The 26,904-nt window shown below is 43.5% G+C and overlaps 2 protein-coding genes across 5 annotated transcripts in view; one reads left to right on the forward strand and one right to left on the reverse strand.

Moving 5' to 3' along the window:
• On the forward strand, window positions 1–23,304 carry ZDHHC5 (zDHHC palmitoyltransferase 5). Of its 2 annotated transcripts, none has more exons than XM_079787080.1 (12): window positions 1–203; window positions 3,324–4,505; window positions 11,787–11,896; window positions 15,995–16,152; window positions 17,088–17,260; window positions 17,413–17,515; window positions 18,168–18,259; window positions 18,693–18,825; window positions 19,524–19,647; window positions 20,059–20,171; window positions 20,625–21,484; window positions 21,990–23,304. In XM_079787080.1, exons 2-12 carry the CDS (start codon window positions 4,402–4,404, stop codon window positions 22,153–22,155), a joined length of 2,136 nt encoding a protein of 711 aa, XP_079643206.1. In that variant the 5' UTR covers window positions 1–203; window positions 3,324–4,401; the 3' UTR covers window positions 22,156–23,304. The 2 variants fall into 2 exon arrangements, with proteins under 2 accessions (XP_079643206.1, XP_079643207.1); XM_079787081.1 differs by lacking the exon at window positions 1–203 and adding an exon at window positions 274–424.
• The window catches only part of MED19 (mediator complex subunit 19), a 9,401-nt gene continuing 3,987 nt past the window's right edge, over window positions 21,491–26,904 (reverse strand). The window contains exons 2-6 of one of the 3 annotated variants that reach the window (XR_013814354.1): window positions 25,809–26,065; window positions 25,549–25,645; window positions 25,145–25,239; window positions 24,710–24,950; window positions 21,491–21,653 (exon numbers count right to left, since the gene is read on the reverse strand). Coding sequence is in view for 1 of the 3 variants with exons in the window: in XM_079787082.1 (XP_079643208.1) it covers window positions 24,882–24,950; window positions 25,145–25,239; window positions 25,549–25,645; window positions 25,809–26,065 (518 nt within the window). In the remaining 2 variants the exon portion in view is untranslated. Of the gene's footprint in view, window positions 21,654–22,853; window positions 24,951–25,144; window positions 25,240–25,548; window positions 25,646–25,808; window positions 26,066–26,904 lie in introns of those variants that run through there. The other 2 variants (XR_013814355.1, XM_079787082.1) reach the window with 2 other exon arrangements.

A 26,904-nucleotide genomic window follows, 5' to 3' on the forward strand; every position in this document is an offset into this window, starting at 1 on the left:
GGGAACGCTGGGAGGGTTCGAGACTGGGCAGTGAGGGCAACGGCCGCGCGCCGGCTCGGAGGCGAGCGTCACCGTGCGGGAGCGCGCGTAGCAGGGCGGGCGTGGAGCGTGCGGGGGCCGCGCGCTGCCTCTCAGAGGCCGGACGGCACTGCCGAGAGGCGGCCGCGATAACGACGGCAGCGGTGAAGGGAACCGTGCCGGGGGTGAGTACCAGGGACACCGGCCCCTGCGGAACCGGAAGTGCGGGGCCAGTGAGGTGGGAGGGGAGAGTGACCTCTAGGGAAGGGGGACCTGGAAGGGGGAGGTGGTTTGAGGCCCCACTGCTCCTCCGGGCCGGGTCATCCAACTGCGGCGGGACCCGTGGGCCCCGGAAACGGACGACGAGCAGAGGCCGGGGATCCACGGCCTCTCGGGCTCAGAACGGGTTAGTGCCGGCCGCTCGGTTCTACCTCGGGACCCCGGTCCCCCTTGGCGCCTGGTGCCCAGCCGCCGCCCCTTCCGCCCCCGGCCCTGCGCTGCTGGGCTCTGCAGTCTCCCGCAGCCCCAGTGGGCCCTGCCCAGTGAATTCTGTCTTCTCGGTCTCAGTCAGCTCTGCCCCATACAGTGGTTCTCCTAGCTCGCCTTCTGAGTGGGGACTGGGTGCTGTTCCCCTTTTACCTCCCTCCGTTTCAGGTCCCTCGCTCCACTCTGCTGATACTTATTTTGGCTCAAGCCTCATCCTGTTACCTGTTCTCTCCCGTCTGTCCGCTTCCTCACTCCCACCGGCCGGTGCTTCATGCTTTTAGTACTTTGTACTTAATACAAGCGGAGCTCGGATGTATTTGCTAATATTTTACCAATAGGAATCTATCTCTTTGTGGGACAGGAAGTGGAAGATGTTTTATCCACTTGGCTGAATGAAAACACTTAAATGAGAAGTAAGCAAGTGACCTAAAGTTATGAAAGGTATAAGATCAGATATGTGTTATATTGTAGTGTAGACCCTTTTTCTGTCTTGGATTTTTCACTTCCTGATTAATGTTTTCTTGTCTAGGTTGATCTTCTATCCGCATTTCTATCCTTTTATCCCAGTATCTCTCTGTACTGTAGCAAATCTCTTGAGAATGCTCATTATCACCCATTCTTCAAAACCCACCTAATGCTTACAAGAATTATAAACCCGTGTACTTTGCTACCTTGGTATATAATGATAACACCCATGTTAAACTTCTGCTTGACTCTTCAGCTCTCTTGCCATGTGGATTATTCCATGAGACCTTGATTACTTTGTATTCAGATTTACTATGTTGTACTGTTACATCTCTTTGTTTCAACAAACAATACTTGTGTTTTACTGGTACTGTTCATATCCATTCACCCTTTAAGAAGGTCCTTTTATTAAACCTTTATTAGAGCCTTCAAGCACATATTCTCTAGTTTATTTCATATATACATATTCCATTCCATAAATTACTCTGCCTGTGTCATACACATGCTTGTACACCTCATACTGGTATGGATCCAGACTACTGGCTCTGATGAAACACACTCATCTTATCCTTACTACCCACATCCTTCTGCTAAGACTTGGTATGTCTTTATTATACCCAATAAATTCTTAGGTTATGTCTTGTCCATTGTAATGTATATCCCCCAAACATCTTAGATGTTTCTCAGTATAATACTCCCAAACTTGCATGGTCTTTTATGATCCTGCATTACTGTGGCATTATTAATCCAAGTTACTTTTTTTCCTGTTAGAAAATATAATCTGGAATACTAATGCTGTCTAAATTATAGCCTGTTATAGATAAAATATAAGCAGTACAATTTTCCATTTTTCTCCAATCTTCAGGGTTTTGAGGGGAAAGCTTAATAGTATTGTCTGCAAGTCAAGAATTTGCTTTTCATTGTTAACAAAGTTTTAGGCCTACATTCAGAAGGTTGGGATTTGATTGTTTTAGGAAACTGAGAATTAAATAGTCATAAAATTAGGGGCTAGCGAGGATTTAAATTTTTTAGGATGTTAACTTTTTTTTGTACTATCTGGGTGTTCACTTCTAATATTGCTGTTTGGCCCTCTAAAACACTGTTTTTTAAAGAGAGAGACAATGCATCTTTTTTGAAGAAGGGCTCCTTTGCCTTCCATGCCACAGGTAAGAGAGGAAGTGATAAATTCCAGGGCACATTTGTATTTCATTTGAATCTTCTGATACTTTGATCTCTGCCTTGGTATTAAGGGAAATCCTAGATCACTTGGGGGTAATAAAACTTTTATTTTTAAATTTTAACAAGTTAAATGTTTGGTTTGCAGATTTCAGTCGTCATCACTGGGCAGGTAGTATAGTGGATGAGAAAGAGATAGAAAGGGTTTGGGTTGGCAAAGGGGCATGTGAACTCTCGGGGCTCTGGACTTGACTGCTCAAGTGATTCAGTGGAATAGCCTCAGGCATTCTCTAGCCTTCAATTTTACGGGGTGGGATAAGGGATTCTGTCTCTGATAATGTGAGTTAAGTGCTTTGAGATCACTAGATGAAAAGCACCCTATAAAATCCAAAATGCTTGTGTTATTTTGCTACTACCATCAACAGAATTAATTGTTACTTTTAATCATATTGAGGAAGGTGGGGCTCAGTTGACTTCCTAATAGGCCAATGTAGGAATAAAAAAACTATTGAATTGGGAAAAAAGGACCAGCCCCTAGGGTTGACTCAGTTTCCTAAAGAGGGCATCTCACCTTTCAGTGCAAGCACATTTCTCATTCAGGTCCTTTCATGTGTTACTCTAGAAGACCAAATATTCAGCTTCTACCTCTTCAGGGTTATAACTAAAAAGGCATAGAGGGATATGAGAGAGAGAGAGAGAGAGAGAGAGAGAGAGAGAGAGAGAGAGAGAGAGAGAGAGAGAGGAAATGAGACTTACTGCCCTAGTTTTGAGGTTATTTTTTTCTCTTTTCATCGTAGCAAGAAATATTCCTTGTCCAAGGAGAAATCTCTTGTCTAGGACTGCCCGTCACTGCTGGCATTTTGTTTGTTTTTAGATTTTGATATTTGTTACTGACTATTTGTGTCAGGTACGATGGCCCCCTTATAAGAACTAGTTCTTTGATGACCTTAGGCCAGGTGAAGCCATGTTCTTCTCTTTCTAATATGAACAGCATTTAGAAGAGTGAAGAATTCACTCTTCCAAATGTAAGAGCCCATCATACACATAAGTGAAGTGGAAACTAATCTTTCTTTCAAAAGGCACTTTTAAACAGTGCTCTATGGGGTTTGAGCCTTGATGATCTTAAGAAATGCCCTGAAAGAATTTCTTTGATAAAGATATTTGTTTTTGTTTTCCAGGTGAGGCACTGTAACCCAGTTGAACTCTGCATTCAGACAGCCCAAGATTGAAGACAAAAGAGCAGACACACTAACCTGGAAACAGGGACCTCTTTGGAACTTTGCTTTCATTCACAGTAATCTTTAAAAAGTATTGAGTGGAATTGATTTTTTTTTTCCATCTTAATTTTGCTTATTGGGAAGAACATGGCCTCAGGGATTTTATGTTTCCCTTTAGTTTTGCATGAACTCTCTAGGAAACGGAGCCCTAAAAGGGCTTGAGAATAACAACAAGAGATTGAAGACAGACACGCTTGCTCTTTTTCTGTTTTCCGTCCCTCTTCAAAGAAAAGGATTTACAACTCAGTCTTGTAACAGCTGCTGCCCAGCTTTAGCCATCAAGAGAAAAGAAATAAAATTAAACCACCATTGCCATACTACAAGCCCTGAAGTCAAGGTGTGGGAGTGGTGACATTGAGAAAACTGCCTAAAAGAGACAAGGACTACAGTAAAAACAGTTTCTCTTTAAAGCTGAAAATCCCAGTTTCCTTCTTGGATTAAGATAGAAGCACAGTGCACACCTCTGGGTGAAGCTCACATTTTGTGGAAGTGTGGTAGTCGTGGAGGTACTACAGTATCTCTTCCGAAGAATTTTTCCTTGTCCGAAGTGTTCTGCCCTACCCTGATACTCCCCTTCTTTCCTTTTGAAGACTTATCTCCATCCATGAGCTATTCCTTGATCTGTCTGACTGTCTGTGTTCTCTACCTGCAACCATTTGCATGTGTACAGCCTCTTGTTTGTCTCCAGTTTTTAAATTGTACAAGTTGTGTTTCTTAGTCTCCTCCTGCCTCGAGCTGGGGAGGTGGTTATTCATTATTTGGAATCACCTTTCCCCCTCCCATATGCTCTCCTTCATTTGAGATCTTTTGACCTTTGGTTTTATTTGGGAGGGGGAAGGGTGATAATTTAAAATTTTCTCTTTCCCTGGTGTCCTGTGCTCTTATCTTCGGTGTTGCCCTCATCCCATTTTCTTGTCTGTTCTGCCGTTGTGTGGGCCTGGGCTATGCGGCAGGGCAGATCTCCCATCAGACCTCCAACATGCCCGCAGAGTCTGGAAAGAGATTCAAACCCAGCAAGTATGTTCCGGTCTCAGCAGCCGCCATCTTCTTAGTGGGAGCTACGACCCTCTTCTTTGCCTTTACGTGAGTTTTCTCCCAGCAATAGTATTTGGGGGGCACTCCATGGGAGGTGATGGGCTAGCTTTTCTCTTGAGTTTTGCTTTCAAAGCCGAGCGACTGGGTGTTGGATGTCTGATAGAGGTAAATCTGAATCCCAGAAACATGGTATATATTTTACTCCATTGAATCCTCTACCTTCCCCTGCCTCCCTTCCTCTGGAATCACAGATGTTCATATTTTCCTACCCAGCTCCATCATTAGATGATCCTGAACTAGGAAGGAAGTGGGAGGAAACCACCAGAGAGGCTTGAAGCAGCTTAAGCAATCAGCCACTGGCAGTGGCTTTTCCCCTGGTTATTTGAAGCTTAAATTTAAGATTATGGGAACAGAGTACTGGAGAATTTCAGAATTGATTTAGAAGATATACCATTGAGAGAGTTTAGCTTTTAGTGTTACTTAAGGAGTGAAGGCCAATGGGAAGTGAACGCAAATTTTATTTAGGAGAGTCCTAGAAGACTTATATTAGTTCCTGCTGAAGGGAATGGCAGCAATTCTTCCATTCCCTTGTTGTGTTAGGAAATGCAGTTGGTATTAAAAGATTTCCCACTTAGGATATTCAGACTTTGTTCGTTGGCTTGTTATTGGAGGAGACTGATTTATTCTTCCCCCTTTCCCCAGTATTTTAACTGTCAACCACACGGGAAACATCTTTGCTGTTACCTGTTTATAATTAACATGGACCAGCCTTCTGAGCCTTAAACTGTTGAGACATTGAGTTGGTGTTCTAGTTGTAGCTCTTGGAACAATCTGAGCATGGTAGATATTTCTGGGGAGTTCACTTTGCTGTAGTTCAGGCTTAAACCTAATTGTGAGGTGCTATTTAGAGCAATGGGAGGTTGCTGGGAAGAGGACAATGAAGTGGTGAGGAATAAAACAGTTTGGACTCATTGAAGGATGAATGAAGCAGAAATTGCTGGCAATTACTATTATGGGAAGAAATAGCTAACAGGAATTAAATCTGAGAAAGGAGGGAGGGAAACCTCCCAAATTGAGCTTATGCCAGAAGGAATTCTAAAAAATATGGGTCAGCAAAGTAATAGTGATGTTTTCTATTTAGTTATTTCTTTTTGGTAATCCTCATCTGAGGATATCTTTCCATTGATTTTTAGAGAGAGTAGAAGGGAGGGGGAGAGACATAGGGAGAGATACATCATCGATTGATTCCCTCCTGCATGCGCCCTGACCAGGCCAGGAATCGAGCCAGCAACCTAGGTACATGCCCTTGACTGGAATTGAACCCGGGACCCTTCAGTCCACAGGCCAACACTCTATCCACTGAGCCAAACTGGCTAGGGCTCTTAGTTTTTTGATAAGGGAAAGCTCTATTGCCTAAGGTACAAGCACCATCCTATTTCTCGCCTCTTTCTCTGATGAGTAGAAGTCATAGTTTCCTTGCCCCCAGCTCTCCAGCCTGAACTTACCTGTGGAATCCTTCAGGGATCTAGAGCAGCCCTGCTCTTCTCTGTTCTTTATAATCTTTGTCTCAACATGTTCAGTGTTCTGCCCTTCTTCATGCATTGACTGCCAATAAGGAGGAGGGAATTTTAGCGTCATCCTTATTTTGGTTTCTGTTCTTATGGGTAGGTAGAATCAACATTTTAACCATGGGACAATTATATGGGATCTTAGTATCCTTGTAGTCCTTGTGGCGCTGTGTCAGGAGGGATATTATACAAGACCACTTTGACACCCTCAGACCTGCTTAAATTGGGGAGGTTCTATCTTCCTTCAAGGGGCAAAGCTTTGGGGGAAGTTGGAAATTCAGGGTACTAAGTGGTTTCTCTCTTTCAACCCATTTGTTCTTGAGCAGAATCCTTGCTCTTAATTTGCTAATCTGGAAACATTGAAGTGCGTGGCTGGTTATACCAGTTTTGCCACAGATTGTTGTCTTGACATAGACATTTTCTCAACTGATAGTTGAAGCTATTTAACCTACTTTTCCATTCCCTGGTGCCAGAAAAGTAGGGGCCCTCCTTATTCTATGGTCTCTTAGCCTGAGGAAAAAGAATTTTGGAGGACAATATTGACTCTCTTTGGAATTACTGCCTCTAATCCAAAATTAGAAGCCTTAAGTCCTAGTGAGAGTCCCCCCCTGGCACTTTCCTCAGGACCAACTTCTGGGCTCTCTTTTCCTCCCTAGAGTCTCCTTGCCCATCTGTGGAGACATAAACACCCTGAACCTCTGAAATTCTCATCTCTTCCTCTCCATCTAACCATAACAGTTCCTCTACAAGCATACATCTGGACTAAGGTGCCATTGATCTCAAAAACTGTTCTCCCTCATATCCTATCCCTTTTGAAGTTCAAGTCCTTGGAGAATCCTCTGTTTAAAACTATACAACCTAAAAAATAATTTATGGTTTCAAGTGAGAGACAAGAGGAAGGCTCTCTTTGAACCTGCTCCTATTTGGGGCCCTAAATCTGTAACTACTCTGTCATCCTCCTATTCTCTTCCCTAGGCTACAACTATCTTTTCAACCATTTGTACAAGCCCCAGGTGAGAATTACTTTGGGACCTAGAGGACTGGGAGTAGGAGAAAAAGTCCCTTTCAGCTGGCAGACGTAATTAGTGGAAGCATATAGGCTTCAGCCAATTAGATGTAGTATACCCGCCAAGTAGGGAAAGCTATGAGCAGAAATTATCAGTTGGGCTTGATCATCAAAAAATGGTGATCTTCTTTCCCAGAGAAGCTTGAATAGAACAGTTCAGGTCTTCCTCCTAGAAGCCTAATCCCCGTCATTCACTGAATTTTTTCAGTACTAAAACTAAGCAGGTGAGTTATTGGGGATCATGTCTTAATTCTTTCCTCTTTTTACTGCTTGGGAAAGAGAGTGTCTGCTAAAGTAACCCTCCTCCTTCTAATTAGGCATTAGACTCTGCATTTAAGATAATGTGCCTGAATCCTCATCTGTCTTTGCTAAGCCTCCTTTTGTGATTGGCAAAGGGGCAGTGCTAGGTAAAAGGAATGCACACTTTTGGGGGGTCAGGAGACAGATTTTGGCAAAGCCTGTTAAACTTTGTGGACCTGTTTCTTCCTCTGTATAATGAGGAAGTTGACCTAGAGCAGTTATTTAAACACCATGACCTTTTTCAAATGAGATCTTATTTGGAACCCCAGTACATAAAACAAGGGTAGAGCTGTCTGGTTCAGCTGAGGCTGATGCATAGAGGCCCAGCTACTTGGTGCATACTCTTTGTCTTCCTGAGGAGCCTTGAGACCTTTTTAGGGCTCCTAGCAGTGGTCTTTGAAATAAATCACTGAATTGTATCCTCTAAAGTCTCCTCGAACTGCGAGTAAAGTCAACCAGTGTCTCATTTTGTTTACTTTTAAGGTCGGTAGGGTGGGCATGGGGGCACATCTCTGCTGCAGGTGGTCCTCTTCAGGAAAGATAAAAAAGTCTGGGTTGTGCAGAAATCTGTGGTCTTTCCAGTGTCCCATCCATAGAGAGCTTTCTTCCTTTCAGTTTCTACCTCTGGCCCCTCCCAACCCTTTTACCGCAGAGTTGGGCAACTGGAGTGACTCTCCCTCTGTGGTTTTTTTTTTTTTTTTTCATGACTGTGGAGGTGCTAGCACCTGATTTGAGTGGGAGCAGTCTCGTGATTTAGGGCATTAATTGAGCAATGGTTGTTCCTTTTCCTTCCCACGTTTTTTTCCTCATCCAGGAGTAAATGTCCAGGTCCTGTGTCTTGCACTGAGCTGCTTGAAAGTCTGAGTAACACACACACCATAAATGAAGTGTTTTAAGGGGAACTTACCCACCTATAAGAGAAGAAATTGTTTTCCTTTGGAATCTTGATCCCCAAGGGGCAGGAAGTGGAGTATTCATTTCAACCTTTCCTCATTAACAAGGAACACTACTCATACATTCAAACTATGTGCTAGGCATGGATGGAATGCATAGACCTGTTCTTTAGGAGGGTAGTACCTATGTTTCAAGTGTTCTTGAATGTCCAGTACCTCAGAATGGGGAAGTGGAATGAAGGATGAAGGTGGAGCTGGAATGATAATTGATGATGGTTGTAATAGTAGTGTGTGTGTGTGTGTGTGTGTGTGTGTGTGTGTGTGTGTGTGTGTGTCTTTTAGCCAGTGAATGCCCAGTATTAAGCCATCTGGTTTAAAAAGAATTCTAGGATCTTTTCAAACGTTGTCTCATTCTCATATTTGTATTATGTAGTTGAAATAATGAACTTGGAGAGTTTTCTGTGGATTACCTTAGGTTACCTAGCAAAATATTGAGAGAGAATTAAAATCAAAGCTTCTTGACTCCTACTTTTTTTTTTCCCCCCACTTTTTTTTTTTTGTACTAGGAATTGAACCATTTATAATAGGAAGTGTGAGAGATGGCTACGCAACAGATTTTTCAAGAGTGTAGGTATTGAAACCTACTCTCCTCATTTTATTTGGCTCGAAAACAGGAGGGCTGAATGGGTGGGCAGAAGAACCTGTTCTTTCTGGGTTGGTATAGGACTGGGAGTTTCATCAGTGAGTCAGTCAGCCAGCCTTCTGGGCTGCAGCCACTCCCTGTGCTTTGGAGCACTGTGATTATTGCTATAGGCTGAGGACGAGCCCCAACAACTCCTCTCAGCTTAGCCCTCATTTCCTTCCATCAAAGGCAACAGATTCAGACAGACTACTTGGAGTGGTCACCTAGGATCTGACAGAATACTATAGCAACAACAGGCCTCTCCCTGAGCTAAACAGAATGGGATATGGCAGGACCAGGCACTGCTCACACATGCCTCTCCTTGGTAGGGTGCTCTCTGAGCTAGAGTGTTTAGGTTGGAAGCAGTACGTCCCTGATTTGCATCTAGGAGCAAATACTGCCTCTGCACTTATTTGTATCATTTCTAGAAACTGCCAACTCTGGGGCAGGCTTTATTTTGGCAACAGATCCTAGAACTTGATTCTAGGTTTTCACACTTTGACTGGGATAGGTTGATATCAGGAAGGTTGTAGGGGTAAAGTTCATTATCCCAGAGTTTGACCAGATACAGAAGAAATTGTGTGATTTTCTTTGTTTGGAAATGTAGAAACTGAAGAAAGAATGGGGTCAGAAAGGCTGACATTTGGGCCTGCGAAGTAGCTGCTGTCTCATTGTCATTTACCTTGGTTTCCCTCAAGAACAGAAATACCCTTATTTTTTTTCAGAAGCTCAAGAGGCTGCCACAGTAGCCATAATGGCCAATTCTAGGAATGAGACTTAAATCATGGTACCTCAGTGTTCTAAGGATTTAATTTCTTTTTCCCTTCTAATTATCTTCCCAGGCTGTAGGAGTCAAGTGAGTCACCCTTTCTCCTCTTCCCCAGGCGGAAATTAAAGTGACAGCTAAGTACTAGGGAGGGGCTCTGACCTGGATGACTGGTTTTCAGTTTCTCTCCCTCCCTTCCAAGGAGCTAGGAACTCAGGCTTTAGGTGGGGCTGTGTAAGGACTCTTCCTTCTTGCTTATAGTTCACCCCAAAACTTGCCAAAGTCGGGGGACATCTTTTCTGAACCAAAGAAACCCCAGAAGAAGACGCTTCCATAGGAGACTGATAATAAACCCAGAACTGTGATGAGAGATCTGTTTTTTTTCTTGAAATCGGTGCCTTTATTCTACCTTCATTATCTTCCAGTTTTGATCCATCAGAAGCTAAGAGTTAATTGATATTTACTACCTAAAAAACCTTGCACATAATATTTACTTAAAAAAATTTTTTAATGGAATTTGAATAAATAGATGGTGGTCAAGACTTTTAGATGCTTTGTGACAATCACCTTTGTCTCTTACCGTTAGTTTATTTATATATCATTATGGAGTTCAATTCCTATGAACTATCTTGAATCACTGCTCAGGGCTGTGCTTTTTGTTTTGGTAGAGACACATCACAACAGAATCCAGGACTGCTGTGGATGAATTCTCCAGACTCATGCTGTCATGTTCTCTTGGCCCTTGCTTCCTTCATGAACTCTTCCTTTCCTTCTGAGTGGTCTAGATAAAGGGGACAAAGACAGATGCTGTCCTAATTCTGGAGATTAAGTTCTCAGCCACAGAGCAGATTAGGGTATTTAGCCACTGTCTTATAATGGGAAGTTTTTCCTGAGCTGAGACAGGAGAGAGGGTCTTGGATATTACTGACAGAGCAAGCAGCACATCTGTGTTCTGAAACTTCCAGCTCCCAGAATATCATCAGAGAAAGGAAGAGCACCTGCAGCATTCCTACTAGACTCACATCCCAACAGAAACTGAGTGTAATCCTGGACTGGGGCACTTTTTTTTTTTTGTAATCCAAGAAAAGTTACCTCATGCATATTTCTTGATTTGGACCCTTGAAATACTGGATATATTTAACCAGCTTCTTTTACCTATAGGATTTAGGGTGGCTTGGTCTGGTATCTTCTCTTTTATTTTTTTTTAAAAGCATTATTGATTTTAGAGGGAGAGGAAGGGGGAGAGAGAGAGAGAAACATCCTTTGGTTGCCTTCTGTACGCACCTTGACCGGGGATTGAACTCGAAACCTAGGTATGTGCCCTGTCCTAGAATCGAACCCATAACCTTTCGGTGCATGGGACGACACTCCAGCTAAGCTACTCAGCCAGGCCTGGAATCTTTTCTTTATTCCCCACTCTTCTGCTTCATTTATAGACCTCAAGAAGTCTAGTTTTGTGCCATTCATATCTAGGTATTATTATTTTTTCCCTTTTTTTCACCTTGAAAACTAGTTTCTAGTTGAATAAAACTCTCAGGAATATCTGACCCAGTGAAGAAATGTCAGGCAGTTGGGAGCGGTACAAAGCCAGAGGGAGTGGAAGCCAGAGAGGCAGGTGGTATCTCATGCTTTGGGCCAATGTACAGGTCACTGGGGCATGGCTGGGATTCAGAAGCCTCAAGGCTGCTACAGAGAAGGAAGTGTAGTTGGTATCAGTGTAGTTGGTACATACTCAGTCCCTAACTCTTGTGCCCTTTTAAAAGGGAGATAAGAGCAGATTCTAAAACCTTGGAAAGATCCACCAGGGAAGAAAGAATCTGAAGAACACAGACCTTTAGTGCAAGGGGTTATGGTAGGAAAGAGTGTCTTGTACCTTGATCTAAAATGAGCATTTCTTTGGGAAACTAGAAACATTTGTTGGGAAGAATACAATAATTTGAGGCAGCAAAGGTGAACTACACAAGATTTAAATATAAGTATGGGGGCTGAATCTTTATATGGTTGGTGTCCAAAGTGTTAGAAGCAGCCCCTCATTTTCTTTCTTATCTATGCAGCTGTCCAGGACTAAGCCTCTATGTGTCCATCTACAATGCGATTGTTTTTCTCTTTGTGCTGGCTAACTTCAGCATGGCCACCTTCATGGACCCAGGGATTTTCCCTCGAGGTAAGATTTTCCTCTTTTGTGGAAGCTCCTTATTACCTTTGAAAAAATAATGATTTTTGGACATATACATTGAGTGATAAGGTTTTGGGATACTTTTATAGTCTAATGATGAAAAGCAGGTCAGGGCCTTTAGTACTACTATATGTCATAACTTCTAACAATGTGATTCACTTTGAATCAACTCTTTGTTTTTCAGTTATCTGTTCAGCAGAAATATATTTTGAACATACCGGTTGGGCGGTATTGCTAGGCAGAATACTATCCAGTATGAATTAGGCAGTTATAACAGTGTGATGCAAACTGTAATGGAGGCATGAACAAGATTCTGTGAGACCATAGAAAAGTGTGCGCTAATATGTGCCCAGATAAACTGTGAAATGCTGCCAATGATAGGTAGGAAAGACTTTACCAAGTAGAGGATGGAAAGGAAGGACATTCTAGGCAGAAGCTTGTAGCCATGAAATGCTGAACTCAGTGGGGTGGAAGGTAGAGAGCATGGTATGGCCAAAAGGGGCAAAAGAGAAACCCAGAGCCAAATTGTGGAAGACTTTATATGCTAAATCAAATAGATTTTCTTCCTTTAATTGGAAGAAGCACAGGACCAGATTTCATTTACAAATATAATTCTTGTAAGAACGTACAGATACCATTTGGGAGGCTATTGGGATAATGCAAATCAGATGAAAAATCTGGTTTGCATTATCCCAATAGCCTGGATAGGGATTTACAGATTTTTCAGAAGAAGACTCAACAGAACGTCTCACGACCAGTGGCTTACTGGGGAAGAGTGAGAAGGTAAAGGAATTGTCTATGGTAGTTCCTAGGTTCCTAACTTGGGAGATAAGTTTGATGCTAATTTTTGTAAACCAAGATACATGTTACAGGAATGTTGAACAAGTTTGGAGGGAAGACAGCATCTCAGAATGTTGAATTGGAGATATTTATGAGTCATTTAAGTAGAGTTAACATGTGCGCAATTGAGTAGTCAGACTCTCCAAGTCTTTAGCCATGTGGTATTTGAAGCAATAGGAGTAAGATTGTTTAGAGAAAGTAGAATGAGATTAGATAAAAACTAAGATCATACCTGACCAGCACTGACATTTTAATGAGGAGTAGAGCAGAAGGAGGAGCAATTGAAGAGTGATTGAGCAAGAAAAGTTAGTGCCCTGGCTGGTTGGGCTCAGTGGATAGAGTGTCTACCTGCAGACTGAAAGGTCCCAGGTTCGATTCCGGTCAAGAGTGCATGTCTAAGTTTCAGGCTCAATCCCCAGTAGGGGGCGTGCAGGAGGCAGCCGATCAATGATTCTCTCATCATTGATGTTTCTATCTCTCTCTCCCTCTTCCTTTCCTCTCTGAAATCAATAAAAAACATATATTAAAAAAAAAAGTTAGTAGGAGGAGAAACTGGACAAAGTGGGAACTAAGGAAAGTTCATGAAGTAGCTGATGGTTATTAGAAAGTAGATCCAGTAGTATCAAAATTCTAAATTATCCATTATTTTGGTAACTAAGAAATTAGTGATCTGGCCTGCCTGGTGTGGCTCAGTGGTTGAGCACTTACCTATGAATCAGGAGGTCACGGTTCGATTCCTGGGTAGGGTACGTGCTTGGGTTGCGGGCTCAATTCCCAATAGGGAGTGTGCAGGAGGAAGCCCATCAGTGATTCTCTCTCATCATTGATGTTTCTATTGCTCTCTCCCTCTCCCTTTCTCTCTGAAATCAGTAAAAATATTAAAAAAAAGAAATTAGTGATCTGAACAAGAACAGTTTAAATAGTGTATTTACGTATGTATATGTGAGAAATATAGTTAAATTACCAAAATTGTAATCGTTTGGAAGGCAGTTAATAGGAAATGAGGAAGAGTCAATGAGTATTAAGATTATTCTCTCGCCCTGACCGATTTGGCTCAGTGGATAGAGTGTCGGCCTGCGGACTCAAGGGTCCCGGGTTCGATTCCGGTCGAGGGCATGTACGTTGGTTGCGGGCACATCCCCCTTGGGGGGTGTGCAGGAGGCAGCTGATCGATGTTTCTCTCTCATCGATGTTTCTAACTCTCTATCCCTCCCCCTTCCTCTCTGTAAAAAAATCAATAAAATATATTTTAAAAAAAAAAGATTCTTTCAAGAAATGAAGAAGGCAAAAGATAAATATCTTATGGGAGGGGGAAGATTTTTTTTTTTATGATACAGAAAGAAAACTTTAGCATGTTGGTAGGCTGAGGAGCCAGAACCAGAGAAGAGAGAGAAGCTGAAATGACAGAAAGGGGATAATTGAAGAATTAGGAAGGAGATGCTTTCCCATACACATGGGAAAAGGGTTTTGCATACAGAAGCAGTAAGCTGTTTCTGAGTTAGGAGGTGAGAGTAAGAACTGTCAAAGTCACTGATGAAGACACCTACTTTTTCTCTCAAATGTGAAGTTATCTTGTAAGAGTGAGACAAGTGGGATTGGGATAGCAACTTTGGTGAGGTGAAGTTTTTCTGAAATTCATTGTGTTCAAAAAAAGCTGTGTTACTGTGCTTCATTTGTAATTTGTGTTTCAAATATCAGATGAATGAAAGGAACTTTAAGTTCCTAAAAACAAGTAGGTCTATTTTAATGAGCTTTTAGTGTTCTTTTGTCCTTTATCTATTCCAGTGATTTCCAACCAGTTTGCCGCAAGAATTTTTAAAACATGACTATTTAGTCGGGCACTTACTTCTTTTCTAGATTGTCAAATGAAAAAAATGACAACCAACACAACAGTAGCCATCTGGTGTGAATAAATCAAATGTATACCTTTTATTTTGTCACATCAGCAAAAAGTATATTTTTTGGTGTACCAAAGAATTTTAGTAATTAGTTTATGTGTGCCATGAGATAAAAAAGGTGGAAAGTCGCTGATCTATATGGAAGACATTATGGTCATTAGGGGTGATTTTGTTTTTTAAAAGGTCCTTGCTTTCAAATAGAAGGGAAGATAGGAAAGATATTTGTATGAATAGGTATACTGCGTATCCTATATAATGAAAGCCTAATATGCTAAGTGTACGGTCGTCCAGTCGTCTGTTCAACCAATCAAAGCGTAATATGCTAATGGTATGCTAAGGCTGCTCAACTGCTTGCTATGATGTGCACTGACCACCAGGAGGCAGATGCTCTGACCAGTAGGTTAGCTTGCTGCTGGGGTCTGGCCAATTGGGACTGAGCAAGATGGGCCAGACAGGCCCTGGAGCCCTCCCGTGGTCCCTCCCAGGCTAGCCAACCTCCTGCCCTGGCCCCGATCATGCACCATTGGGGTCCCTCGGCCTGGCCTGCACCCTCTTGCAATCCAGGCTGAGTGAACCCCTCCCCCAAGTGCATGAATTTCGTGCACCGGGCCTCCAGTTAAGTTATAAGAGTAATCAAATAACTATACAGTACTTTAAAAAAATAAAGAACTCACTTCTGATAGATGATGGTGTGGAAGGATCAGAGATTTCAAAATAAATAGCATTAAACATTTTTTAAATATAAACATTGTAATAGTGTATGTTCATTATATAGAAAGTATAAACAAGACAAGTATCACCTATAATTTCAAAGCTCAGAGATAACTAGTTTACATATTTGTAGTATGAAAACTGGGAATATCAGTGTACCCATATCATAGCCACCTGAGTCATATTCTCTTTTTTCTCTCGCTTTAAAAAAAAAATGTATTTTTATTGATTTCAGAGAGAAAGGGAAAGGGAGAGAGAGATAGAAACATCCATGATGAGAGAGAATCATTGATTGGCTGCCTTCTGCACACCCCATACTGGGGAATGAGCCTGCAACCTGGGCATGTGCCCTGACCTGGAATTGAACCACGACCTTCTGGTTCTGAGCCATGCCAGCCGGCTGAGTCATATTCTCTTGAACCTCATATCCCAGTGCAGAATAAATTGCTTCTTCAACTGTGTTCCAATAATGTTATATAAAGAGCTGGTCTCACAGTATTAGTTCCTAGTTCCTAGTCTCTCCCCCATTAGTCTGAATTCCTTGAAGGCAGAGGCCATATTTTAAATATCACTGCATCCCTTAGTGCTTGGTACAGTTCTGGCCCAGTTGTTTTTTCATTGACTTTCCTCTCTGCAGCTGAGGAGGATGAAGACAAGGAAGATGACTTCCGAGCTCCCCTTTACAAAACAGTGGAAATCAAGGGCATCCAAGTGCGCATGAAATGGTGTGCCACCTGCCGATTCTACCGTCCTCCTCGATGTTCCCACTGCAGTGTCTGTGACAATTGTGTGGAGGTAAGAACCCTGAGTGGGGTATCACTTGATGCTTAACCCAAGTGGTTTTCTTCCGACTCATAGAGTAAGGATCGAATCCTGTGCATGAAATATAGTCCTGGCTAACTATGTGAGCAGTGTGTACATGAGAGGTAGAGCGCAAATATTCTGTTACAGGAGGGATCCCAAGTTTTCCCAGCACCAGGATTCATGGCTCTAGCCTTCCTTCCCTTGGCTCATCTTTCTGGTTACCTGTCTTGGCTTTGTGTTATCTCTTGCGTCTACAACATCATACTGTTGCATTCAATTTTTAGTTATATTTTTCTTCCTGTGTTCCTTTTATTTTTCTTAAGGTTTTGTGTTTTTTTGGGGTTTGTATAGAGAGAGGAAAGGAGAGGGACAGACAGAACCATCCATGTGAGAGTGGAACACAGGTCAGCTGCCTCCTTCATGCCCCTTCCCAGGGATGGAGCCCACAACTTGGGCATGTGCCCTGACTGGGAATTGAACTGGCAACCTTTCCATGCCCAGGATGGTACACAACCAACTGAGTCATACTGGCCAGGGCCCTTACTTTTATTTTTGACTTTTTTTTCCCCCCAATCAGTTTTTACTTAGCTGTAAGCATTTTCCTTCCAAGCCTCTTTTCTCAAGAATCTTGATGTTTTTGCAAAGCCTCTGAAATTCTTCCATTTCAGAGTTCCTTGGTCACATAGGATAAACTTTTGAGAGGCAACTTTGGTTTTTGATCATCAACCTTTGGAAAGTCTTCCTTAGAGACTGGTAGAGCAAGATAAACTACTTGATCCTGTTTTCTGTTTTAATTGTGCAACTAAATAACATGATTGTAGATAAAAACAACAGTTAAGTTCTGCCATTTGTTTTGTCTTCTTGACTGAAAAGTGATCTAGTGCCGTGGTCCAAGGATGCCTCTCATTCTCTTTTTTTGCCCCTAGGAATTTGATCATCACTGCCCCTGGGTGAACAACTGTATTGGTCGCCGGAACTACCGTTATTTCTTCCTCTTCCTCCTTTCCCTGACAGCGCACATTATGGGTGTGTTTGGCTTTGGCCTCCTTTATGTACTCTACCACATGGAGGAACTCTCAGGGGTCCGCACGGCTGTCACGTATCCTTCAAGGCTTGGGTTGTGGGAATGGGCGGGGGAAGAGTGAGAAATGTTGAATCCTGTGGTAGTAAGGCTCAAGGGAAGATGGCTACAGTACGGGCCGGAGAAGATGAGATCATGTTGCTCTGCTCTCCTTGACTGTTTGGCTTCAGGATGGCAGTGATGTGTGTGGCTGGCTTATTCTTCATCCCTGTAGCTGGCCTCACGGGATTTCATGTGGTGCTGGTGGCTAGGGGACGCACAACCAATGAACAGGTACAGGAAGAAGTGATGGGAGACCTCTGCAGAGCAGGGCTTGTCTTTTAGTCCTGAGATTAGTGTTTAGCCTGTGCTTCCACACATGGATACCTAAATAATATATTTTTTGCCCCGCCACCTAAATATGTTTTACGAGGCGGTGTCCAATTTCCTCATGCAAGCATGAGAATAGAGGCCATCTCTAGTTAACATTTTCAGAATGCCCACTTATACTAGACAATTTGGGCTCCAAGCTTAGAGAAGCTTAATAAAAGACCTGTGCCAGCCCTCAAGAAGCTTATAGTGCTGCTTAAAGCCAGTTATTTTTCTGCATAATTAACCTTGCTTGCTTGCTGTTTTGTATATTATCTTAGTTTTCAATATTCAGAGAGATATTTATCCCCATTTTACACGAGGAAACTGATGTTGAGGGTGAGATAGCTATGGTGAGGAAGACCTAGGATTTGAACTGAGGACACTTACTCTAGAGTTGCCATTCTTAGCTATCACAGGTAGAAGTTGGTTGATGGCAGGATTGTGTTTTACTCTTTTTTTTTTTTGTATCTCCCAGATAGTGGGTATATGATAATTTGTCATTGGTTTGTGTTTTGGTCTTGGGAAGTCAGGGACCCATTGTCTGACTGCTCCGGCCCTTTTTCCCTCCCTCTAGGTTACGGGTAAATTCCGGGGAGGTGTGAACCCCTTCACCAATGGCTGCTGTAACAATGTCAGCCGTGTACTCTGCAGTTCCCCAGCACCCAGGTACATCTATATCTATCCCTTTGGTCTGCTGTTCACCCTTCATTATAACTTTTGTCTCCTTTGGGCTGCTTCTGGTGCCAGGTCTGCTGGGAGACTGCCGTTAGGAAGGGTTCTCTTAGAATGGGAAGTACCTACATGGGAAAGACATGCCATCCTTTAGTGGACACTATGAGTTCAGTTGATACTCGTCAGGTATTATGGTTACTTTCCTCTGAGAGTTGAGATTTACTCCGGAGTGCCCTGAGCTAGCTATCTGCCCAAAGTCTTATTGCAGTCATGGAATCAAAGAAATCTGTTCAGTGCTGATCTTTTCATTGGCCTGGTTGGACTGTTCATTGTGTATAAATGCTTTACACAATGTAGGCAATCAGTAGATACATTTGAATGAATGAATGAATGAATGAATGAAAGCCTTTTTACTCTTAACACTCAGGTATTTGGGGAGACCAAAGAAAGAGAAGACCATTGTAATCAGACCTCCCTTCCTTCGACCAGAAGTGTCAGATGGGCAGATAACTGTGAAGATTATGGACAATGGCATCCAGGGAGAGCTGAGGAGAACTAAGGTGAGGAATTTAGGGGAGCAAAACTAGGTACTTGGAAGCTCTCACTCTGGGAAAGAAATGGAAACATACTTTTAGTTTACATCTCTCATAGTATTTATCACTTTCTGTCTTGTGTTAAAATTACTTAAAATATATATCTTTTCTCCATTAGATTGTGATTTACTGACATTATAAATTGAGTCCATTCATTTCCATGTCTTCATAGGATTTAACATAGCAGCTTGCAGGTGGCTGGAACTCAAGTAGTAGTTATGATTAAAATGAACAAAGCCCTGGCCAGTGAGCTCAATGGTTAGAGTGTCAGCCTGCGCTCAAATGGTCATGGGTTCAATGCCTGGTCAAGGGCACACACCTGGGTTGCAGATTCGATCCCACATGGGGGAGGCAACCAGTTGATGTGTCTCGCTCACAGTGATGTCTCTCTCTCTCCTGCCCTTTTACTCTTTTAAGTCAATGGAAAAATAACCTCAAATGAGGATTAACAAAAAAAAACAACCCACAAATAAATGGCAGGATGAAACCCTTGTTGAAAACTTTTTTTAATCCAGTACCATTCTCAAACTGACTCTTGTCCCTTGTCTTCCAGTCCCAGTTTAGAAATATATAATTGACTCTCCAACACTCCTGTGTTACCAGTTTAATACTTGTGAGTTGCCTAATGCCCAGTTCTCCAAATCTGATTTTCCTCCTTTATCCAGTCTAAAGGAAGCCTGGAGATTACAGAGAGCCAGTCTGCAGATGCTGAACCTCCACCTCCTCCTAAGCCAGACCTGAGCCGTTATACAGGGCTACGAACACACCTCAACCTGGCTACTAATGAGGGTAAGGGCAGCAGCAGGAGTGAGAAGGTGACTGAATTGTAGAGCACATACAGGCAAGGACTAGGAGATAATGCTTTTGTTGTAGCTGAGAACACCCAATAGGTGGCACTTGAGCCACTACTGTGAACAGCTGGGAGAAAGGGGATACCACTTAGCTAATGGCAGTGAATTAGAAATTAGATGTTTGTGAGGGAACTGTCAGCATTAGACAGAGAGCACCCTAGTCCTGTTTGGTATATTCACTCTGAGATCTGAGCTAATAGGAGTCTTTAGTCTTGATTTCAACAAAATCATGTTCCCTTGGCTGAGTATACGTATTCCTACCTTGTTCTCTCCTGTACCTTAAGGAACTCTAGCCAGGTTAAGAGAATAGCTTGTAAAGTGGTTCTCCTGGGCCTTTTTTTCCCCACAGACAGCAGCCTGTTGAGCAAGGACAGCCCCCCCACACCTACCATGTACAAGTATCGGCCAGGCTACAGTAGCAGCAGCACATCAGCCGCCATGCCTCACTCTTCCAGCGCCAAGGTACTGGGTTCTCCCTAAGCAGTAGGGTTGTAAATATGCCACTTGTTCTGGGAAAAAGATTGGGAGAAGGGAAAGAAGAGGCAGAGGGAAGAAAAGAAAATCAAAGGCATTTTACTAATTGTTGGTGTTAGGGGGATTGAATCTCCTTGATTTTACTTCATTAAAGGGGGGCAAGGAAGTAAAATAGATAAAAGCACTGATTGTCATACCTAAGTTCAAAACCCATCACGAGCAAGTTACTTAACCTAAGTTTTATTTTTTGCACCTTAAAATGTGGTATTATTTGTACTAACTCATAGATTTGCTTTAGGGATTAAACAAGATAATGCATACAAATGTTCTAAACATTGCTGGCATATAACAGGCCATTTTTGAGGGACACCTTGGGCTCTGGGACCTGGCATCTGTCACATGAGGAGCAGTACTAAGAGCCTGCTTTATTTTCTCCCCCAGTTGAGTCGTGGTGACAGCTTGAAGGAGCCAAACTCAATTGCAGAGAGCAGCCGCCATCCCAGCTACCGGTCAGAACCCAGCTTGGAGCCAGAGAGCTTCCGCTCTCCCACTTTTGGCAAAAGCTTTCACTTCGATCCATTGTCCAGTGGTTCACGCTCCTCCAGCCTCAAGTCAGCCCAGGGCACAGGCTTTGAGCTGGGCCAGTTGCAGTCCATCCGTTCAGAGGGCACAACCTCCACCTCCTATAAGAGCCTGGTCAACCAGACACGCAATGGAAGCTTATCTTATGACAGCCTGCTCACTCCTTCCGACAGCCCTGATTTCGAGTCAGTGCAGGCAGGGCCTGAGCCAGACACACCTTTAGGCTACACCTCTCCCTTCCTGTCAGCCCGGCTGGCTCAGCAGCGGGAAGCTGAGAGGCACCCACATTTGGTGCCAACTGGCCCAGCACACCGAGAGCCCTCACCAGTCCGGTACGACAATCTGTCGCGCCATATTGTGGCCTCCCTCCAGGAACGAGAGAAGCTGCTACGCCAGTCACCCCCACTCCCAGGTCGAGAGGAAGAACCAGGCTTGGGGGACTCAGGCATTCAGTCGACACCAGGCTCAGGCCATGCCCCTCGTACTAGTTCCTCCTCAGATGATTCGAAGCGGTCACCCTTGGGCAAGACTCCATTGGGACGCCCAGCTGTGCCCCGATTTGGCAAGCCAGATGGACTAAGGGGCCGGGGACTAGGGTCCCCTGAATCAGGCCCAACTGCTCCATACCTGGGCCGATCCATGTCTTATAGCAGCCAAAAAACTCCACCTGGTGTCTCTGAGACTGAAGAAGTGGCCTTGCAGCCGTTACTGACACCCAAGTAAGTATTAGTCCATCCTGGCCTTCAGCGAACTTATAATTAGCATCCTGCCCTGCAGAAGGTATCAGGACTGCCCTTGTATGTTCTAGTGCAAATGGACCCAGGGTTGTCCTGCTTGTGGATAGCTCTTCATTTTCACTCTCACTCCAGCTGCCTTCATGGGCCATTCCTGTTAAGAGACTGAAGTTTAATACTTTTTCTTAATCCTGTCCTAAACATTAATTTATTTGAGTGTAAATATACAAGATAGCTGCTATTTGAGAGAATAAATAGGAGATAGGGAATCAAACTTGTTTCAAGCAGTGCAATAAAACAAAAGGGAATGTTTAGGTGTAAAGTATATATTTACTAAGTACAAATCATTTAATTAAAAGTTATTCATCATACTAAAAAAAGTATGTATGGAGAAAAGTACATCATTTTTCCCCCCCTGAACTTTTAAAACTGTCTCCCTTTTCTGTGTTTTGTGTCCCAGTTCCTGACACCTCTCTTCTTTTCTTCCCAGAGATGAAGTACAGCTCAAGACCGCCTACAGCAAGTCCAATGGGCAGCCCAAGAGTATAGGCTCAGCTTCCCCTGGCCCAGGCCAGCCACCTCTCAGTAGCCCCACAAGGGGAGGAGTCAAGAAGGTGTCAGGAGTAGGTGGCACCACCTATGAGATTTCGGTGTGAGCCTTCGGCACCTCCCCTCCCCCACACCTCTGCGCCTGTACCAAAGGGCCCCCCAGGTGGCCACCTTCCTTTTCCTCAAGGGGCTCTCCTCCCCTGCATGGACATTTTTTTAAACCACCGATTCCAAGAGGATGAGGAGCGTTTTATAAAATGCAATGGGGTTGGGGAGTCGGAGAGTTGGGGCCCTGAGACTGGGGTAGCAACCCCCTTTACCTATTAAGACCTTCCCTTCCTTAGCCCCTGGACCAGACTCAGTGGACATTTGTGCAATTGCTCGCCCTGGAGAGAACCAGATCATTTTTAAACCAGAAATAATTTTTTTTATTATTGTTACGGATTCTATTTTTTTCCTCTTCTGCGTTACCAGGTGTGTGTGTGTACATATATATATATATATATACATATATATATTATAAATATCAAAGAAATTATATATCTATCCTGGGATGGGAAAATGAGGGAGGGATATGTTTAAGGAGGGGGAATCTTACTCTTCCCATTCCTGGGACCAGCAGGAGAAGAGGAAAGATGTGGATAGAAGTCTTCCTTTGCCCCAGGGTTCTCTTTTGTCCATCACCAATTAAGAAAATAGCACCCCCTGTTGTTGGTGCTTAGTGATCAGGAAAGGAACTGGAAAGAGGCGAGTCTGGTCTTGGTCAGAGGAGAGAGTGAAGTTTTCAGGGCTCATTGGCACTTAGTTTCCCCAGGAAAGGGGTCACACCCCCATGATTTTTTTTGGTGGAGGGGAGATCAGGAAAAGAACTTGGCCAAGCTCCAGAAACAACTGGATAATCCCCTTTTTTGGGACAGAAGGATTAGGGTGGGTGGGCTTCTTCAACTAGCCCCTCAAAGCCTTCCCTTATTTCACACAGTTAACATTTTTAAATCCAAGGCCAGGAGAGAAGAATCCAAAAAGCAATATTTTTCATCACATGCCAAAAACTGGGGATAGAGAGGAGCCTAAGCCCCTCCGATTATCCCTTGAGAGGTACCCCTCAGCCCACCTCAGTATGGTGCTGGGTAAAGGAGATACCTGGGTTCTAACCTCTAAACAGGGAGACCCCAGCCTCTAGATAAAGGCCCTTTTATTTTTTATTCTGATTAGCCATTTTAAACCAAGGAATAAAAAGAAATCCTGATCTAACCAGCTCCCCCCTGACTTGTGTTATTTTGTCTGGTTAAGGCAGGGTGAATGATCTCTGGTGGGGAGTCATAAAGAAAGCCTCACAAGTTTCTCTGGTCCTGACCCATCTTTAGACAGGACTATAGTGAAAATAACCACTTAAGACAACAGGTCCTGGTGTTTTTCCCCCAGTGATTTAATCCAAAAAATTCCTGGGGGGAAAAATCATTTGCAACTACTAAAGTCTGTCATTTCGAAGCTTAGAGAACCCACACTTGTTCCTCAATACAGAAGTGTCTGAAAAGTAAAGTTCATTTTGGATGTAGCCAAAGGGAAGACTGAATGATCAAAGTATGAAAGCCCTCTTAATGGCCAGCTGTACATATGGGTGGCAGTTCAATTTGATCTCTCCTATTTTTGTCTCTATTTGCAAAAGCAAAAGGCTATGCCCTAATTTTAATAGGCATTCTTGGACACTTAATCTCAGAAAACTGGCTAGAGCCCTTTATTTTCACTGTTGATAAGTATGAACTCTTCCTCTGAAATCCTACTTTAAAACTGGAGATAAAGGAGTGGTTTTCCCTCTACGATCTAGGGACAGCCTTGGATCGTAGCAACAGATTTTAACTGTTCTGCCAATTTAACTTCAAGTCTGATTACATTAGGCTGGGTTTTCTCCGATTTTTTTTAGTTATTTGGTCTGCAAAGACCAAAGTGATTTAATTTTACATTTTGTTAGTTTAGGATGCCTTTTTGTTGCTATCTTAGAAATGTTTTCACGTCAGCCAAATACTTTGTCTTAACTAAGGAATGAGGCAGTTCCAAAGTTCTTACTACTAGTATAAAGATAAGAGAAGCATTCACCTTTGCTTGCCAGATATTCACTTCAAAAAAATCATGGGCTTGACCAAGAATCAACCTGTTGAAGTACAGTGGTGATTGTAGGTGCTTTTTTGTTTGGCTATTCTGTTTCAACACAAAATTGACCTAGAATACAGTCAAGCCCCAACTGGATCAGCTCTTCAGATGGAGTATGATCATCCAGGTGTTTGGTTGTCAACATATGGGCAAGCTGCTATTTTATTTGTCTTCTGTGGAAAGGTATTAACAAGCTCTTCCTAACTTTTGGACCATGTTCCCCAATTTCATTTTGGTTGGTTCCCTGCCTACTGATAATATAATACAAGGCCCAAATCCCCCCAGATCTTAGCATGCCTTGGCTTAAACTCTTGACTTTCACAGAAAGGCACTTACCTCTTAATAGGCAGCCATACTTCAGCCAGTTTGATAAATGCAAAATTTTTTTTTTTTAAGAAAAACCCTAACAAATCAGATAAGGTCCTAAATCAGACAAACTGCACAAAAGAGATGAAAAGAAAGCTTCCCTGGGAGAGGAAGAGATATCCATGAGAAAGCTGGACTGAGCCTTACAAAAGCATGGGCCTTTTCTCTCATAATGCATTCCTCTTATGAGCACAGTAGGTCTGCTTCTGATCCAGCCACCGGGATGCTCCTAAGGCAGTGTCCAAGAGCCAGGAAGGCAGCTTTTGACAGCAGGTTCAGTACAGCAGGAAAGTCATTCTGGTAGAGTCCAGTTGTCCTGTTAGCGGAGGCTGCTGCTGCTGCTGGCCTGAGAACTGCCCATACCTGGGTGGTCAGGACTGTGTCGGTTCTGGGGAAGACAAAGCAGGAGCACAAGAACAACTAGGAAGTAGCCTTGGCATTGACCAGGAGTGGATGGGAAAACAGTGCAACCTGCCCTGAGTTTTCAATGTTGGGTCCAACCTGAAGCCAAGGACTCTACCTAGTATAGGGGTGAGACATAAGGGAAACTCACTGGGCTACAGCAACAGGCCCCTATTTTACCTTCTTTTTCTTCTTCTCTTTCTTCTTCCTTTTCCGTTCAGGATCCTCTTCTTTTTTCTTTTTCTTTTTCTTGTGATCTGAATCAGATGGTGTTTCTGTTGGAGACATTAGGTGCCTATCAACTGTAGAGCTCAAAATCCCCTCCTGCCAGAACTCTGCAGATTATAGGAAAACCCCTAGTCAACGGCAACTGCTTTTGTTCAAATGGCCAGAGAGGATATGGAGGCACTGCTAAGGTCCCTGTCCCAAGGTCCTACTTGCCCAGGAAACCCCAGAACATCAATTTCTTTCAGGAGAATTTGGGAGTCCAGGACTCTGTAAGGAACTTTTTTTTTTTTCCTGAGGATGGGTAAACCAGATTCAGAACATCAGGTTTTCTGGCTTTGAATAGAACTGCTTCTTACCTGGGGGGACAGGATCCTGGGTACGGCTCTGTTTGTGCTTGTGCTTATTCTTCTTCTTGGGAGGCTGAATATGCATCAGACGACATTGCTCCGGCAACTGAAGGAACCAAAGGAAGGTCTGAGTGAGTGGAGGGAGCAAATCCCCTGCTCACCATTGTTCTGCTCAGTAAATTAGGAAGGAACAGACTTGGACAGATAAACTACCTCCATGCCTTTCAGACCTCCCCATTTGCCTCCTTCCTCCCCAAGAGGGGACTCACCGGGCCAGTGTGGAGGCGGAATCCAGCCAGCATGGTCCCTGTGATAGGATTGAAAGAGCCACCAAGAATAGGGGGCTTCTCAATGAGGGAGCGGAGGCTGCTGTTATCATGGGAACCTGGCAGATCAATCATTCCGGGTAGGTCAGGCAGGAAGTTACTCAGCTTCTCTTTCACTTTCTTCCCACAGAATTTATTATAGGCATGTTCCAGGTTGTAGTGTGTGATCAGGTTGGTGCTGCCTGTCAGCTCCGTGCTGCCTAGAGGATGCAGGGAGAATAATAAAATGTTTTTAAGTCAGCCACATAATATTTATACTTACATTTATATAATACTTTATACTTTCCAGTATGTGTTCATTTGAACCATAAAAAAAAAATTCAATGTATTTAAGATATTACCACATTCCATTGATAAGAGAGCAGCCCTGGCCAAGTAGCTAAATTGGTTGGAGTGTCATCACCATATTACTAAGGTTGTGGGTTCAATTTCTGGTCAGGGCACATACAAGAATCAACCAATGAATACATAAAAAAGTGGAACAGCAAATTGGTGTTTCTCCCTCCCCCACTCTCATCCTATCTAATAGAGTAATATGCAAATTGACCATCACTCCAACACACAAGATGGCTGCCCCATGTGTTCAAAGATGGCTGCCCCCATGTGGACACAAGATGGCCGCCACAAGATAGCCAGCAGGAGAGGGCAGTTGGGAGGACCAGGCCTGCAGGGGAAGGCAGTTGGGGGTGACCAGGCCTGCAGGGGAGGGCAGTTAGGGGTGACCAGGCCGGCAGGGGAGGGCAGTTAGGGGCAATCAGGCTGGCAGGGGAGCAGTCAGGCATCAATCAGGCTGGCAGGGGAGTGGTTAGGGGGTGATCAGGCTGGCAGGCAGAAGCAGTTAGAGGCAATCAGGAAGGCAGGCAGGCGAGCAATTGGGAGCCAGCAGTCCTGGATTGTGAGAGGGATCCCAGACTGGAGAGGGTGCAGGCTGGGCTGAGGGAGACCCCACACCCCATGCACGAATTTCGTGCACCAGGCCTCTAGTCAATAAAAATAAAAACACAAACTGTTAATGGTAGGAGACACAGTGCCAGAGTAC

Source organism: Cnephaeus nilssonii (assembly GCF_951640355.1).
Source record: "Cnephaeus nilssonii genome assembly, chromosome: 13".
NCBI lineage: Eukaryota > Metazoa > Chordata > Mammalia > Chiroptera > Vespertilionidae > Cnephaeus > Cnephaeus nilssonii.